This window comes from Leuciscus leuciscus (assembly GCF_965113295.1).
Source record: "Leuciscus leuciscus genome assembly, chromosome: 10".
In the NCBI taxonomy this organism is placed as follows: Eukaryota; Metazoa; Chordata; class Actinopteri; order Cypriniformes; family Leuciscidae; genus Leuciscus; species Leuciscus leuciscus.
Window position 1 is genome coordinate 29,516,127 of NC_138734.1, and position 17,505 is coordinate 29,533,631.

At 41.1% G+C, this 17,505-nt stretch overlaps 1 protein-coding gene across 8 annotated transcripts in view; it reads left to right on the forward strand.

The window, feature by feature from the left end:
- Positions 1–17,505, forward strand: part of pclob (piccolo presynaptic cytomatrix protein b) — a 99,452-nt gene that overhangs the window by 53,745 nt on the left and 28,202 nt on the right. For all 8 annotated transcript variants that reach the window (XR_014209168.1, XR_014209169.1, XM_082181702.1 and 5 more), the window contains exons 16-18: positions 6,975–7,439; positions 7,638–14,016; positions 14,359–16,088. Coding sequence is in view for 6 of the 8 variants with exons in the window: in XM_082181702.1 (XP_082037828.1) it covers positions 6,975–7,439; positions 7,638–14,016; positions 14,359–16,088 (8,574 nt within the window). In the remaining 2 variants the exon portion in view is untranslated. The remainder of the gene's footprint in view (positions 1–6,974; positions 7,440–7,637; positions 14,017–14,358; positions 16,089–17,505) is intronic.

Consider the following 17,505-nt stretch of genomic DNA (forward strand, 5'->3'; position numbering starts at 1 on the left):
AAACACCATCCGCCAGGGCTATTAGTCCCATGGTGCGCACATTTTGAGAAATAATGATTAATTATTACATGCTGGTAAAATATTTCGTCATACAAAATACCATTTCCTTTTTTTTTATTATTATTATTTTTTAAATGTTTATTGGCTTTTGTTTGTACATTAAAACAATAAAACAAAATAAAAATGAATTAATAATATAAACAAATAGAAAAAAATAAATACAAAAATAAAGACAATAATGAGAAAAACATTACAGGACATCTAGAACAAAACTAAACCAATAAAATAAGAAAATTATACATTTTGATATCACAGTTCACAGCCTTACATTGTGTAGTTTAATTTGCTATTTGCTTTTGTAAAAGTCTTTTAGTTTCCCTTTAACGACATAGGTCCGTTTTTCCAAGGCAAGGTTGCAGGTAATTTCTTTAAACCACTGACTAGGGGAGGGTCCTTGGGTCTCCTTCCATTTTAAAGCAATAGCACGCTTGGCCTGAAGCAAACTGAAATCAATTAGATCTCGTTTTCTTGCATTCACCTCAAGATTTACTGGGTATATATGAAACAAACTAAATTTAGGTGCAAGAGGGACATTTTCTTCAACCAGTTTACCAATCATAAAAATAATCTCCTTCCAAAATCCTTGAATCTCATTACACTCCCATATACAATGATAAAGGGTACAAATTTCTTGTTTGCATTTTAAACAACTATCTGGAATATTTGGATTAAATTTATGTAGTTTGACTGGGGTAATGTAGGGGTAATAAATAAGCCATTTATATTGCAGCAATTTACACCTAGTATTGATGCTGTGATTTTGGGCAAATAAACAAGATTCCATCCATTCTTCTTTAGAAATGTCTTCCTGAAGATCATTCTTCCATGCTGTTAAATAAGACAGTGAACTCTCTTTTGATCCCTCTAAAAGTGTATTATAAAAGAATGACAGATTGCCCTTGTCCCTTAAATGTTTTAATGTGTGATTTTCTATAGTTGACAAAGGGGGTTCTAAATATTTTTTTATTTCAGAGTGTATAAAACTTCTTAATTGTAAATATAAAAAAAAAAAAATCTGAGGGATATCGTATTTTCTCATCAGTTGTTGGAATGACAACATTATTCCTTCCTCGTATAAATCTTTTACTTGACTTATTCCCTTATACATCCAGTTTTTAAATCCCTTATCACTTCTCCCCGGCACAAAATTTGTATTACCCCAAATTGGTGACAAACTGACAATGTAATTGCTTCATCTATAAACTTGTGAGCTTCATACCATACAGAAATTGTATTCCTAAGGAAAGGATTATGCGTAGTTTTTTTGAGCATTTTAAATGAAGATGAGTAAAGATACATCTGTAATGGAATTATTATTCCATTTTTTTCTATATCTATCCACGCTGGAGTGTCTGTATCTATGAAGTAGTACATAGCAGAACAAAGTTGAGCGGCCCAATAGTAAAGTTTTATATTTGGTACTTTAAGCCCTCCCCGTTCGTATGGTAGATAGAGGAAGGACAGACGTAACCGAGGACGTTTGTTATTCCATATAAATCTTGTGAATGTTTTCTTGAGTATAGCAAAGAAGGTAGCTGGAAGAGGAAGTGAAATTGACTGGAAAAGGTATACAAATTTTGGTAGAATTGACATTTTTAAAATACTTATACGTCCAATAGTAGAAATTGGCAAAGCATTCCATCTCTCAAGTGAGTCCATAACTTTCTTTATTAATGGGTCGTAATTAATTGGAATAATTTCTTTTAAATTTGGGGTTATCTTAATTCCTAAAAATGTAAAACCTTCAGGGGAGCTGGCGAATTGCCTGGAAGTCAGACAGTTTCTCCTGTCATCCCCATTCAATAATAGCAAGGCACTTTTATTATTATTAACTTTGTAACCTGAAAACTCTCCAAATACAGTTAGTATATTATTGAGTGCTTGAATAGAAGGGTCTAGATTTGTAAGAAACACCACAATATCATCTGCAAACAAAGATAAGCGATGTTCCCTCTCACCTATTGTTATGCCTTTTATTTCAGGACTACTCCGGATTGCCATTGCAAGGGGTTCTACTGCAAATAAAAATAACATAGGGGACAGTGGACACCCTTGTCGTGTACCTCTACTTAAATGAAAGGGTTTTGAAATTTGGTTATTTGTTATTATTTCTGCCAGTGGATCATTATAAAGTAGCCTTATCCATTTAATATACCCATCACCCAGCCCAAATCTCTTAAGCACCTCAAAAAGGTATCCCCATTCAATCCTGTCAAAGGCTTTTTCCGCGTCCAATGACAGGACCGCATGGTCCTTGGCATTTTGTTTTTTATATAGTATTTTTAGGACTCTACGTATGCTATGGAGGGCTTGTCTTCCAGGCACAAACCCATTTTAAACATTCATAACAAGGTTCGGTATAAATGCTTCAATTCTCTTAGCTAGGGCCTTACAGAGAATTTTTGTATCGCATGACATTAAAGATATGGGCCTATAAGATGATTTTTCATTGGCGGATTTGCCTGGCTTTAATATAAGGGTAATTAGTGCTGATCTCAATGATGGGGGTAATATTCCTTTTTCAAATCATTCATTGAACATTTCAAGCAAGTGTGGTAAAAGTTTCCCTGCAAACGTTTTATAAATTTCCATTGGGAGGCCATCAGGCCCAGGGGCTTTTCCACTACTCATGCCCTGTAATGCCTCTGAGAGCTCTTCTATGCTTAAATTTCTCTCTAGTTCACTTCTTGTCCCCTCTGATACTTTAGGAAACTTAAGTTTATCAAGAAAACTGTCTTGCCTTTTTAAATCGCTGGCGAATTCAGATTTGTACAGATTTTCAAAATACAATTTAAAATTATTATTTATTTCTCATTCTCTAAAGTTAATGAATTAATGACTCTATCTGTTTGTATTTTTTTAATTCTCCATGCAAGCAACTTCCCCGGTTTTTCTCCCTGATCATAATAGGATTGTTTACAAAATACCATTTCTATTCATTTTCCACTGAATTATGCGATCTGAAGAGCTCAAACAGCGAACGGAGCTAGATGTGTGTCTCCACTTCCTGATTTGCGTCAGATTTGACCTCAAACCTCTATGATTTGCTGTACAGCTGTCAATCATCTCACGTGGTTCAACGTGATCTCTTCTGCATGACGCGTCCTGTTTACACTTCCTCATTCTGGACATCCGTGATAATAAGCGAAAGTGACATCTCTTCACCTGAAACAAGAAGCTAATAAATTCACGATTGAATTATGTGTGTTTTGTGGGTGATTTTCGTGCGATTTGGGGTTTTCATATGAATAAAGAATGTTTACAGTATGCATATGCTGGGTAACATTAAGGATAGTGCATAGCTTCATCTAAAATGCTAAATATAACATATTTCAAAATCTTTTTATGACTTGAAACCTTTTTAAACCGCGACCGGAATATGATACAAATACTCGATTGGTGTTTTAAAGTGAGCTTTAAATAAAAGTGTAATATTAATAAATTAAATTGTGTCATGTAGCTTGAGGCTACCTGTTGTGCTAATGCACCTGCTGCAGGAGCTTTCTCCTGACATGGTCTCACAATAGGCTTCATAAAGTGCATAATTTTAGAGATATCATAGTCAGATTTGAAATGAAGCATGACCACAATTGTGGCTACACTTAAGTTGTGGTTATAAGTTGCTATCCTAAATTCACATAATATTTTTATACATTTAATAAATATATTCTTAATATTTGTTGTTTTTGTTTTTATGTTTGAGCTTATATATCTCAATAATAGTCTGGTTAATTTTGAGTCTTGAACTATAAACTCTCAAGGGTTGGCTTTCTAAATATATGTGTGTTATGTTTCTATTCAGAATTACTTATGAGCAGCAACCTTTTTATTTTGGGCATGTCATGTATGCAGCACTTGCCAAAATTGGGGGTGATGAGGAAGGGGTTAACTACTCTTTGTAGACAATGTAATCATCATGGTATGTAGTTAAACTGAGCTGAAAAATAATAAATCTGCTGTGCCACGGTCTCAGTTCTGTACTGGAATAAAGTAGGCAATCAGAGTAAAGGGGAGGAAACACAATCCCACCTTTTTTGTTTTCGCTGTTTTATTTATGTGCCATGATCAGCACTCTACATTGCCGTCATGCAGGAATGACAAGCAGCAGTGATGAGGACATTCACAAATTTGTACATACTGAAAAAGAGGATTGGTTCCTTTTATGGTTAATTAATCTTCTGATTGGTCTCCCTGCTTCTCCTGATTTGCATATGGATAAGCCAGTCAAGTTATCAGTTAGTGGTGATGATTGCACCTTTTACTGAAGCCACAGCCAGTATTAAAATGAGTTTGTTCTCATTTCTTTTTGCAACCATGGGCATTTCTGTTCATGTAATGGCTGTGTTTGTGAGTTAATTTATCTTGCTCTAATTGATACATTTGCGTATCTAGTTTATAGTAGGCAAGTAGTTATCTGGTATATCATGTTCATATTTGTTGTATTATTTACTGGATGTTGAACTTTATAAGAAGCACTTTATTTCTCATGAAGCCTCTCTTGCTCAGCAGTGCCCTTGAGGGATTTTCTCACTAAATAGGCTGCTCTAGGAGGTAGCCTCACCAATGTGCCATTACTACACATTATTCACACATTTGCCCAAATTCACAAGAACTACAAAGATTTTTCAAACACTTGCTGTTTATTAAGAAACAGAGTATCTTTGTAGATTAAAATAATTTACTTTGTCTTTAGTTTTACTTTAACACTTTTTTTTAAAGGGGTGGTTGATTATGATTTCACTTTTCAAACTTTAGTTAGTGTGTAATGTTGCTGTTTGAGCACAAACAACATCTGCAAAGTTACAAGACTCAAAGGCAAAGGAAGATATTTTATTGTTTAAGGACTACAACAAATGGCTGGTGGGGACTACATGACATTCCTCCTGGGTTAGTGACATCACTAACCCTAACATTTACATAAACCCTGACCCCGGGAACACGCAGTCCATGTTGAGAAGAGGAAGAGTTGTTGTAGTAGAGCACATTTGTGAGTCTGCTCAAGCTGTCGCATCCGTCTTTTCACATGCAATACAGTATGTAACACAAATGCAATAGCATGCCACTCTGTAGACATCTTACAACAGTTCCCACACGAGCGATTTTTATAGATTATCATGACGGAATATGCTAATCAAAGACTTTAGTTAACTTTAGTTAACTCCACATCAGCAACATAAATTCATCAACTAACCATTCAGAAACGTCCTGTTGCATTCTACATGTTGTTACTTCTTCTTGAGTCACTCCATCATTGTCCAACTCCAGTTTAAACATAAAAGGCAGAACAGTTTCTGACATTTTAGTGCTTGCCTGCGTGAGGTAATCGGAGCTGCTAACACACAAGAGCTGTTGAAGCTCCGCCCTCTGTGCCGGGAGCAGCAGCTCATTTGCATTTAAAGGAGAACTCCGGTCAATTTTAACATTGAGCTAATTTTTTTTGTAAATTTGGAGTGCTGTCAGTACAAAGAACAACGACAAAAATCGGTGTTGCCTACACCGTGTTATCCTCTTTTTAAAATTTGCACCCTGTTGACTTCAATGGGGCACGTTTTAAATCTGCTTTTAGCCTCTTAACATCCTTGATGTGTCATTACAAGTGCCCAGCCAATGTGAGTGATTCCTTCAGAGTGAACACCGCGTTCACTCGGAAGGAATCACTCACATTGGCTGGGCACTTGTAATGACACATCAAGGATGTTAAGAGGCTAAAAGCAGAATCTGACTGCAGTAGATGTGAAAGATATTAATAAAAATGAAGTTAATTCAGCCAGCGCACATACCTGTATTTTCTTCCTGTTTTCGGTCGAAGTCCACAGTAGTCGATTGTCGAGTTCACGCGGGTGATCATAGATACTAAACCTATGCGCGTGAACTCGACAATCGACTACTGTGGACTTCGACCGAAAACAGGAAGAAAATACAGGTATGTGTGCTGGCTGAATTAACTTCATTTTTATTATTATCTTTCACATCTACTGCACATCCCCCCCAATTAATTTAGCTTCTGAATGATGCAATGCTTTGCATGTGGTCTTCCCTTTGAAAGCATGCCTAAGGTGCCTTAAAATGTTGTCTGCTCACTAGGATTTGGTACAGAGCTAAAGGCTCTGAGAGAGAGAGAGAGAGTGAGACTGAAATACAAATGATCTACAAACAAAGACATTTAGTAGGATTTTCCTAACAGAATAGCTAAGTTGAGAATTTTTGGCTTCAGTCTGGTCTGGAGTTGGTCTTGGGATTTGTTTTTCAATTTCTTTCCTTTGAAATGCATTTGCATACCCCCTTCTTTTAAATTATTTGATTTACAATGCAATTTCTAAGAAAATTACATTTTTATAATCACAGCTTTGTGAATAAGCCTTTGAGTATGACAAAAGAGACAGAGGGGGTGTTACATCATACAAAACAGTACTCAAGTCAGACCATGTGCCAAAGAATTATGGTTTGTTTGCGTCACTGGATGTGGAAATAAACCCTAATCTCCTGTTAGGACAGAAATATGTGTGTTTAAATCCTACTGTAGCATGTTCTAAGTATGAACTTTTTTCTCTCATTCCTTCTCTCTCTCACACACACACACACACACACACACACAGACATAAACATGGTTTCCTATAGGAACAGAGACAGGTGTTTTACTGTGGCTCTTATTTGCAAGAATAATGAAAAGAGCCTTTGTAAAAATTGCTGAGGACAGTGTATTTATTGTTCATTTATTCTAAATGCACTAAGATTGTTATTTATTCAAGCATATTTAATTTCTGATAGTGTGGTGGCACTTTAACAATAAGGGCCATCACAATATGTGGGGACACTGAATTGATAGGATGCCTATATTTCTTGTATATGTATATATATAGAGAGAGAGAGATTTAGAATCTCATTGTTGTTGTTTTTTTTTTTTTTTTTTGCAGGCTGAGTGGTTGTGTTTGAATTGTCAAACACAGAGAGCTATAGCTGGGCAGCTGGGAGACATGGGGAAAATATCAATATCTGACCCTGTATCCACAAAAGACAAGCCTACAGTAACACCCAAAACACAGCTCTCCGAGACTCCTGCATCTTCACAAGCACCTACTCTAAAATCCAAGACAAAACCATCTCCTGGACAGCAGGCCGAGGAGAAAACCACCCCTACTACTGTTGGAAAGTCAGATGTGACCACTCCAGCAGTCCCTGCACCTCTTTCTGTTGTTCCAACCACAGATATGCTGCAGACTGAGATGACAGCTGTGGCGGCACCAATACCAGCTGCAGAGTCTCAGAAAGCTGTTATTACTGCTGCTGAGGTCACTTTGAAAGAAACTGGCAAAGACAAAGTCCCAGACGAGACACAAGTTGATAGAGGATCAATGTCTACACTTCCAGCAGTGCCAATGGTATAGTATTACATACACCTTATTGAGCAATACACACAGCTGTTGTTTTTTTTTACCTTATTTAAAGATTTGTTTATATTATATTATATTAAATAGTATTGTTTTGTTTTTTTAGTTTAAAGGCAACAACGACAGTAGTAATTTCATGTTTTTGGCATTACAGATTTAATTTAATAGTTGTTTCTTCATTATACGCAGGTTAAAGAGGATACGTACACTCATTCTGCAAAGAATGGACAACAAGAAGATGTTGTAATACAAATGGATAGCAATCTTTCAGAGATTTCTAAAGTAGACACCTTAAAAGCAGATGTTAAAGAGCAACAAAGAAAGGACATCATGCCGGTTTCGATAGAATCATACAGCTCAGCTGAGGAAGAGCTTAAGGAGATACAGAGAGTCAGTGAAATGGCCATAAAAGAAACTGCTACAAAACTCTTACCTGTTAGAGCACATGATAGTGTAAAACAATACCACGAGGACAGCAGTGAGAGCGAACACTCCCCTCAGATACAGAGAAGAAGAGTGATGCCTGCTTCCTCCAGCAGTGAGGACTACAAACTAGACAGTTCAAATTCTGGAGATGATGAAGAGTTCATAAGAAGACAACTTATGCATATGGGTGAAGATGAGAACTTACCATCTGATGATGAAAACCAAGTCAGAGAAGAGCAACAAACACAGCAGAAAACCAGAGAGGCCGAAAAATCTTCTGATTCCATAAAGCATAAACATGCCCTAAAGAAACTTACTGTAGAACCTGAGGAGATTTCTGATATCAGCCTGTCTTCTCATTACCAAGATGATCAAGTTGCCCAAGTCATCCCTGTTTCAGAAGTATTGGAAGAATCCATAATGAAAATAGATGAGTCAAATTACAATGAGAATATCACAACTACTGACACAGCTGTTGCCATTACACAAAAAACTTCTATTAGACAGACCACAGAGGAGTATGAGAGTCTGATCGAAGACTTGTCCAAGGGTGATGGGTCTTCCAGTGTTCAGGTATCCAGCATTACGCCAGGAACAGCTTCTCCTACTTCTGTCTCTTCTATTGATGAAGACAGTGACAGCAGCCCAAGTGATAAAAAGGCAAGAGCAGAGAGTAAACAGCAAAGAAAGGCAAAACACAGACCACACGGCCAGGCTCTTCCCACTGTAGAGGACTCGTCTGAGGAAGATGAGTTACGTGAGGAGGGTGATCAACAGATGGCGCAGGAAGATGAACGTGGTGATCAGCAGCAGTTTAGAAAGGTCACAAAAAAATTAAAGACAGAAAGAGATGATCTGGGCATGCAAAGGAGACGTGATCATTTGACTAAACCTGATAAACTACAGCTGGTTGCAGGGATGGAGGAACACAAGTCCTCCTCCTCTGAATTTTCACCTAGTGTTGAATCTGAACCAGAGAATGCAGAATACAGAACATTATCATCTGAAACACATGATGCTGCAGAGAATCCATTAAAGAGTGCTGAAGAGGTATATGAGGAAATGATGCAGAAAGCACAGGAATACAAAACATCAGAGAAATGCACACCACCTGATATTGAACCATTATATGGAGGCATGTTAATAGAGGACTATGCTTATGAAACTTTAGTTGAGGAAAAAGACCAGGCTGCAACAGCTTTTGGTAAAGTCACCCATGAGCAAGATTTCAGAAAGATGTCTGAGCATGAGTCGGTCAGGATACTTATGACACCAGATGAGGCTTATGAGGAAATGATGCATAAAAGGAACAAGATCTTGCAAAAAGAAGAGGAGGCTCAGCAAACGCATGCATCAAAGGTCGACACATCCTTGCCGCTTTATGCCAGTGACACTTGTTATGTGACTATTTCTGGAAATGATGCGCTTACTTCAGATAAAAATGCAAAGCCACTGTTGCAAACAGAGGATGCCTATGAAGAGCTACTGAAAACACAAAAAGATGTTTTAACACCAGGAACAAGTCCAACACAATCAACTCCTGTGTCTCCCGTCTCACCTCTGACTGTGTCTGAGTCATCATATGATTCTCCCGAGGTGATACTCATCCCTTCAAGTGGGGAAGAAGACAACCTTACTGAACCTATTGAGTGCATTTTGGAGCCTTACATTACAGAATCAACATCTACTCAGGATGTATCTGTGTATAAAGCTTTATATCCAATTCCTGACTTAAAGATCACTCAGTGCTCCTCTGGTGAAGAGGAAGTTGAAGAGGAGGACAGTGTCACACAAGAAAAAAATTCATCTGAGCCAAGTGATATTTCTCAAAGTGAAGAGCAACCTCAAGCCCCAGAAGAATCATTTGAGTCTGTTCCCATTTCTGTAATCTGTGAAGTTCCTTCATCAAAAAATGTTGTGGAGACATCAGCAATATCACCACTGTCTCCACCGACATCCCCAGCAGTCTCATCCCCAGATTCAAATATAGAACTTTCTGCAGTACCGTCATCATCCTCTCCAGTTTCTGACCAGACATCTACTCCAGCTAGCCCCAGTGTTGCTGATGTTTCTGCCCCAGTTGTAATTCACATGCCGGACTTTGTGTCAGAGCAAGCCACAACGTACGTTTCACTTGCAACTGCTCCTATTGCATCGTCAGACCAGATTATTGGATCCCCTTCATCAGACATTCCAGCCTCACCACACGTCTCAGAAAATGCTGGCACTTCGACTGAAACTTCTAAAGTTCTTGTTGCAAAGCCAACACTAGGTCCAAAACCAAACCTGGCTCCAAAATCAACAGTTATACCAAAGTCTACACAGGAAACAGTCCCTACTCCAGATAGGGTTTTTTCCCATACACTGGATTCAGCTAAAAAACCTTTGGCTGGTGCAATACATGAACCAACTTCAGTTGTCAAATCAGCCTCTACAGACAAACAAACTGTTGCACCAATGACTCATCCAATTGTAGAGCATGTGAAAACCCCTACAACTACTGTCGCTACACATATTGTTCAATCTCAAGAAGCACCTTTAATAGAAACTTATGTTGTTGTTCAAATGCCAGATCGTGTGCCCCCTGCATTAGAGCATCCAGTTCAAGAACAAACTTCAGTTTCAGAGCCTACATTGCCATTCACTGCACTCAAGAATCAGATTCCTACAACTACCCCCATTGTCGCCCAAATGCCTGACCTGGTCGCATCTCAATCACAGTCAATCTCTGTGACTTTTCCAGTACCTTCTCAAACCTATGCCCCACTTCCAGCAACAGTTTCAGCAGTGGATCAAGCACCTATTTCTGTTCCAACTTTGGTATCAGCCTCAATACCAGCAAATGTTCTTTCTACAGAGCAAACCAGCTCAGTTGTTGAACAAGTGGCCACACCCCCATCTGCCTGTACCACAATACCTGCTTTAGCAAGAGGTACTCAGCCACCGGCCAGTGTTTCTATTCAAATTCCTATTCAGAGACCAGTGAAAACCAGATCAGACATGGCACCCACATTAGGCCAAGCATCCTCTATTTCACCTCCAACAGATCACAGAGAGCAAATTGCTGAAAAGACAGTCTCTGTTGTTTCTCCTACTATTACTACAACTGTTGCTTTTGGAGCTACAACCTACCAACCAGTTAAATCTATACTGGCTGATATTCAGCCAAGGATGGCAGAAATACTGCAGAAAAATGTATCAGATAATGCAATTTCTTCACAACAATCAGTTTCACAAATCATTTATCCTGATGTACAGACACAGGAAGATCAAGTTGCTGCCAGACTGCCAAATCTTGAAAATGTGGTGGGTAAAACAACTACAGAAGATGGGAGAGGCCATCCTGTTATTGTTAGTGTTTCTCCTTTTACTTATCCAGCCACAGTATCAAGTTCCATCACTGATTCAACAGTTCCACCTTGTATGACATCTGCAAAACCTCATGTGTCTCAAGAAAGAACAGATAGACCAGTGATTTCATTTCCACCACCTCCCACAGCTTCACCACCAGAACTGCCATATAGGACATTGCCTAAGGCTGATTTTAACCAGCAAAAAACTGTTCCAACGCCCTCATCAGTTACAGTAACTCTACCTGAACCCCCAGCAAATATAGCCAACATGACTGTAATGACAGCTGTGACCCCAACACACAAATCACCACCCCCGGTTCCTCCCAGACCTGTCTGTATTCCCCCAGGACTGGTATTTAGTCACAGATCAAGAGAGAGCGTAAAGCCACCGGTTAGCCCTGAACCAGTAGTTTTTCAAGCAGTTCGTGCTGCAACTTTACCAAGAACAAGAGAACCTCCAAATGCATTGTCACTAAGTTTGGCTGCCCCTGTAGAGACCAAGCACAGTGCTTCATCACCAAAATCACCCTTGTCACCCAGATTTGCTAGAACTCTTGAAACGTATGTGGTGATAACATTACCCTCAGAACCAGGATCACCTGTGGAGGGCATCACAACTCAAGCACATATTGGAAGATCATCACTGCCAAGTCCCAGGCAGCAGGTTCCATATGATGCTCCAAGAGTGTTTGCTCCAGCCGTAGTGGATGTACCCGTGTCATTAATTTCAGCACAAATTGTAGCAACCCGACCAAAGGCTATCTCAGCTTTAAATGCAGCAGCGTCCTGTGTGGTGATGGCACCTGACTTTGCTTCAGTCACAATGGAGACTCATTATATCACTCCAGCTGTACATTCAACACAAAGTATTACAGCGCCTTGTGTAACAGTTCCAGAGATGCCACTTGCTTCTGTACAAACATCGGTTTCAGTACCTCTTGTAGTGGCATCATCAGAAGTAGCACAGACTACAAATATTGTTTCTCATGTCTCAATGGAGAATACAGTGCACTTCCCATCTGTGAATTTAACATCACATGATGCAGCACCAGTTGTAATGGCATCTGCTGCTATGATTTCGGCAGCACCTGTTGCAGTAGCAGCAGCTCCACCACCTCCCATTGCCATGGAACCAATTTCCTATCCAGCAATGCTGTACAGCACACCTTCCATGGGTTCTAATCTTCCCATGCCTTCAGCCTCAGTGGTGAATACATCAAAACCATCAGCAGAGGTACCAGGAGCCTTAACCCCAGTGTCAGGAGTTTCTGCTGAGTCTGTTGCTCAGCATACAGTGAGTGATGTACGACAAGAACTTGAGATGGAACAAATACTAACAACATATTCTGTACCAATAACAATAACCCAGATTCCAATCCCAGCTCAGAATGAAGACATTCCTGGTTTGGATATGGAAGAAGTACTAATAGTCTCGGCTTCAGAAGAGGCATTGACTAACGTGGATCCCTCACCAGCTCCTATAAAACAGCCAGATCCCTCACCAGTTCCAATAAAACAGCTTCAAGAGCTGCAAACAGTTTATGAGCAAAAACAAGAAACTCAATTAGTGACTTCTGCAATAGCTGTGCCACCATTACCAGTCACATTTACCCAATTTACGAAATCTATTGAGAGTCAAGAAATACATGGACAAGATAAAGTTATATCAAGCATGAGCCAAGTCTACTCTGCAATCTCAACAACTGAGCAGCATCCTGACACATTGCCTAATATTGTTACCCAAGTTGTCACAACTGAAGTGCAAAGAACAACTGTGTCAGTTGTCCAGGAGAGGATTCCTGTCGAACCAATACCTGAACCTGTGATTGCTACAGTCACAGTCCAGCCAGAAGTCTATTCAAAGCCCAAACAGAATGGAAAAATACACTACCCTGGTGATGTTATAGATCTTACTACTTTTAAAGTCAATGTTACAATGACTGATCAAGGGATGGATCTGACAGCCCCAGATTCAAGTAGGTCTTCCTTGTCAAGTGAATCAAGTGGAAGACAGGCAACTGCTGTACAGCCAGAAATTGTGAATCTAAGTGCTGAAATAATCCCTACTACAACACTCTCTGTTGTTACTGATAGCATAACAATTGTCACTTGCACAGCTACAATTGCCTACAACAATAACACAGTTGATAAGCCTCTGGACCTGGGAAATGCTGCATCAGTGCCACTTCCACTTACCGCATACAATCCATTTGAGCCACTTGCACAGATAGTGTACAGACCTGTGCATTCTCAACCTAAGCCAACAACCAGTGCAGAGATTCCTATTAATCTGTCATACCGAGCTGTTTCAAGCACATCTTCTCCTCTAATGCCTGTTCCTGTAAATGCCACTGCTGGTATGCCAATGCATACAGAGCCATCAGCAGTTGGACCTGTAGACCTCACCACTTCTAAGACAATGAAAACCATGGTTGCTTTGTCCTCATCTTCTGGAGTGATTACAACTGTTGTGGAAGATGATGGTACACCAGTTGATCTTACATCTGGAAGACAAACTGTTTGCTGTGATGTAATTTACAGACTCCCTTTCACAGGAAGCTGCAGAACACAGCCACCTGTGATCACACAACCAGACAATCAAATTGGCTATCAAATTAATATTGCCACAACACCTGTCATTGAAGATCTCAGTACCATGAAGGCTTCGATATCAAACAGTAATTTCAAAGAAACTGGGCTCTTTGGGTATGAAAGAAAGAATGGATTCACCTATCAGAATGGGGCATCTGAGGGGGCTATAGATTTGACATCAGCTAAAATGTCAACAGGTCAGTATTACAGTGCACTTGTATCTTTTTTTGTATGTTAATGTTGAGAAATGTACTTTTTATTGGTCATGTCCCTTATTTTTCTGTTGTTTACTCTCTGAATGTCTTGATTTTCATTCTTGTATTCTTCTGTTCCTTTTTTTTTAAACAGATGCATGCATTTGCCTTCGTGTTGTCCCTCAGTGTTTTGGGTTTGCATCCTGCTAATCTGATGACTCTGACAAGAAATGTGCATGCTCTTTGGCTTCCATTTTATAGTTAATTAATGCTGCATGATACAGATAAATTATCCATTTAGATGCTGATGCTGCTGCTATTTTTATTTTTTTCTCAACATAACAGAAGAGGCCTTAGACTTCTCAAAGAAAGGCACTTTGGAATTTACCGGGATCACCACTACTCCATATTCTCAAGGAACATTGTTTGGCGTTAACAGTTTGCTAAGATCGACAAATGGCATTGTTTACTCATCTGTTGCTGCACCCGTTCCCTCCACGTATGCAATTACTACCCAACCAGGTTCAATATTTAGCACAATGTACAATAGTCTGACTGATACTACGGAGCCATTTTCAGCTCTTCAAAATCAGCCTGCTCCATATGGATTTGTAAACACCACAGGCACAGACCAATCAATATTCCCACAATCTGATATAGCAAATGATATCCTACCTTCTGCATTAGCCAGTCTCCTTCCCTCATTGACTGCCTTCCCTGAGCTCTACTCAGATGCTACACTTGAGGCAATAGCAGCCTCCCTGGATACACTGGTATCACCAAATTTCCTTGATTTAGATGACAGCAAGAGCCAACAGTACAAGGCTGAACATGAGTTTTTACAATTAGAGAAGTTGAAGCAGCTGTGTCTAGCTGAAGAGCTTGAATGGGAGAGGCACGAGATACAGCGTTACCGTGAACAAGAGCAAATCATTGTTCAGAGGGAGCTGGAGGAGCTTCAGAACATGAAGCAGCAACTTCTAATGCAGAAAGAAGAGGAACGCAAAGCCCATCTGATTCTTCAACAAGAAACCTTTGCACAGCAGCAACTTCAGTTAGAGCAAATCCATCGATTACAGCAGCAACTCCAGCAACAACTAGAAGAGCAAAAGATACACCCATATGGGTTTAGGCCAAGTGAGGGTATTTCACCACCTATGAGCTCAGACATTATTCTTGACTCAAAATATTCTGGGGGAGATAATGGGCAGTACTGGCCAGTGAAGGATGACAACTCAATGTCATCTGCAGTGTCCACCCATGACTCTAGATCAGGTCAAAACTGGCTAACAACTTCTGGGGCTTTTACACAGTATAATTCAAACACTCCTGTATCAGTGAGTGCACAGACAAAGGACAAGTTGCAGTTATCCACAAACCTGCCAGATACAGCCAAGCAAGAGCAAAGTGTAGAGTTAAGTGGTAAGAAATTGGTTGAGAGTGGTGTTCAAACAGATGATGAAGATGGTGTTGAAAAGATTCCTTCTGGTAGAAGGAGAAGAAGTAGGAGAAGCGTAGATAGCTGTGTGCAAACTGATGATGAAGATCAGGATGAGTGGGACGTCCCCATTCGGAGCAGACGCAGGTCTCGTTCCAGTAGATATGTTGATGGAGAGAAGGGTAAAAGCTCCAAGGTTTCAAGTATTGCAATTCAGACTGTAGCAGAGATTTCGGTACAGACAGAGCATTCAGGGACAATTAGGAGATCCCCTGTTCGTGCTCAGGTGGACACAAAAGTAGATTTACACAGAGACGGTCAAACAGAAAGCGATTCAGATATTACATCAGACAGAGATAAAATATGTCAAACCCCTGCTGTAATAAGTGTTAACACACATCTGACAGCTGATGACGTTGGAAGCTTGTTGGTTACCAAATCTCCAAAGGTATTATGCTCCCCAGTTTCACCAGTGTCCCCTGGGAAAAGTTCACAGAAGATGCTTACTGTTGATTCATCAAGGCTTCTCAGTAGTCCAAGATCACTAAGGGCCTCACAACGATCTCTGTCTGACCCCAAGTCACTCATTCCGACAACTGAGGAGAGAATGATGTACCAGTACTCAGACACCTATTCAGTAAGTATTGCACTTTAAAACTGATTTACTCTTCATATACAGTATTTGTTTTATTTTGTCTTCTCCTAATCATTGCATTACATACCAAGTTACCATGCTGTATACTGTATACCCAGATAGCAAGCAATCATTGAAACAATCTTGAGTCAATGTTGATGCGTCAACGCTAATTGCATTGAATCAGTGTTACAAAGTGATGTTGGTGACATTTCAACAAAATCATCAATGGTAATGCCACTGAATCAACATTACACTATGATTGATTCTACATCACAGATGTGGGGGGGGGGGCTCGGGCTGGGCACCCTGTCTGCGGCCGGCTCCACGCTGAGGCTTGGGTGAAGGCTGCTGCTGTGTCCTAGCTGGAGCGGCGGCAGGGGGACGCCTTCGGCGACGAGCAGGTGGAGGATTTGCCACCGGTGGACGGGTGGGAGGCAGCAGCGGGCCACCGGGGCAGGATGTGCCGGATGGCCTCCGTCTGCTTCTGGGCGGCGGAGAACTGTTAAGCCAAGTTCTCCACCGCGTTGCAGAAGAGCCCAACCTGGGAAATGGGGGAGTCCAGGAACTGAGACTTGTCGGCCTCCCTCATATCGGTCAGGTTGAGCCAGAGATGGCACTCATGGACCACTAAGGTGGGCATCGCCAGACCGACTGCGCGAGCCACAACCTTCGTATCCCGGTGGGCAAGGTCAGTTGCGGTGTGGAGCTCATCCATGAGCTCACGGTCTGGACTACCCTTGTGCATGTCCATTAGTGCTTTGACCTGGTGGACCTGCAGCAACGCCATGGCATGCAGGGAGGAAGCGGCTTGCCCACAGGCTTTGTAAGCCTTGCCCGTGAGAACGGACGAGAACTTACTGGCCCGAGAGGGGAGACGAGGATTACCCTTCCAGGAGGTAGCGGTCGCCGGACACAGCTGCATCGCGACAGACCGCTCCACTGGAGGGATAGCCTCGTAGCCCTCCGCCGCTCCTCCGTCAAGGGAAGTGATGGGGAGGAGGGACTAAGGCGGTTTCTGGCAGAAAAAGGTGCCGTCCACAACCTAGTAACCTCCTCATGCACCTCGGGAAAGAATGGCACTGGGGCGGCGGGCTGAGGACCAGAAACCAATCATCCAACCATGACGGTTCGGGACACGGTGGAGGTTTCACTCCAGAGTCCAGCTCCCCTTCCAATGCAGCGATCGACATCCTGTCCTCAGGAGGAGCCCCGAACGAAATGGCTGGTCAGTCCACTACAGAGGGACCAGCACGTTCCACAGGGAGCTCCACCCGCTGTGGTGCCACAGAGGAGTGAGGGGCCCACGAGGACTGGTTACCGGTTGGGGACGCCCTCACTGTGATCCTCAGATCACCCATCCCACACGGTGCAGTAGGTCTCCCCTGGGATTGGCCAGAGGGGATGCTAGGGCGGGGCA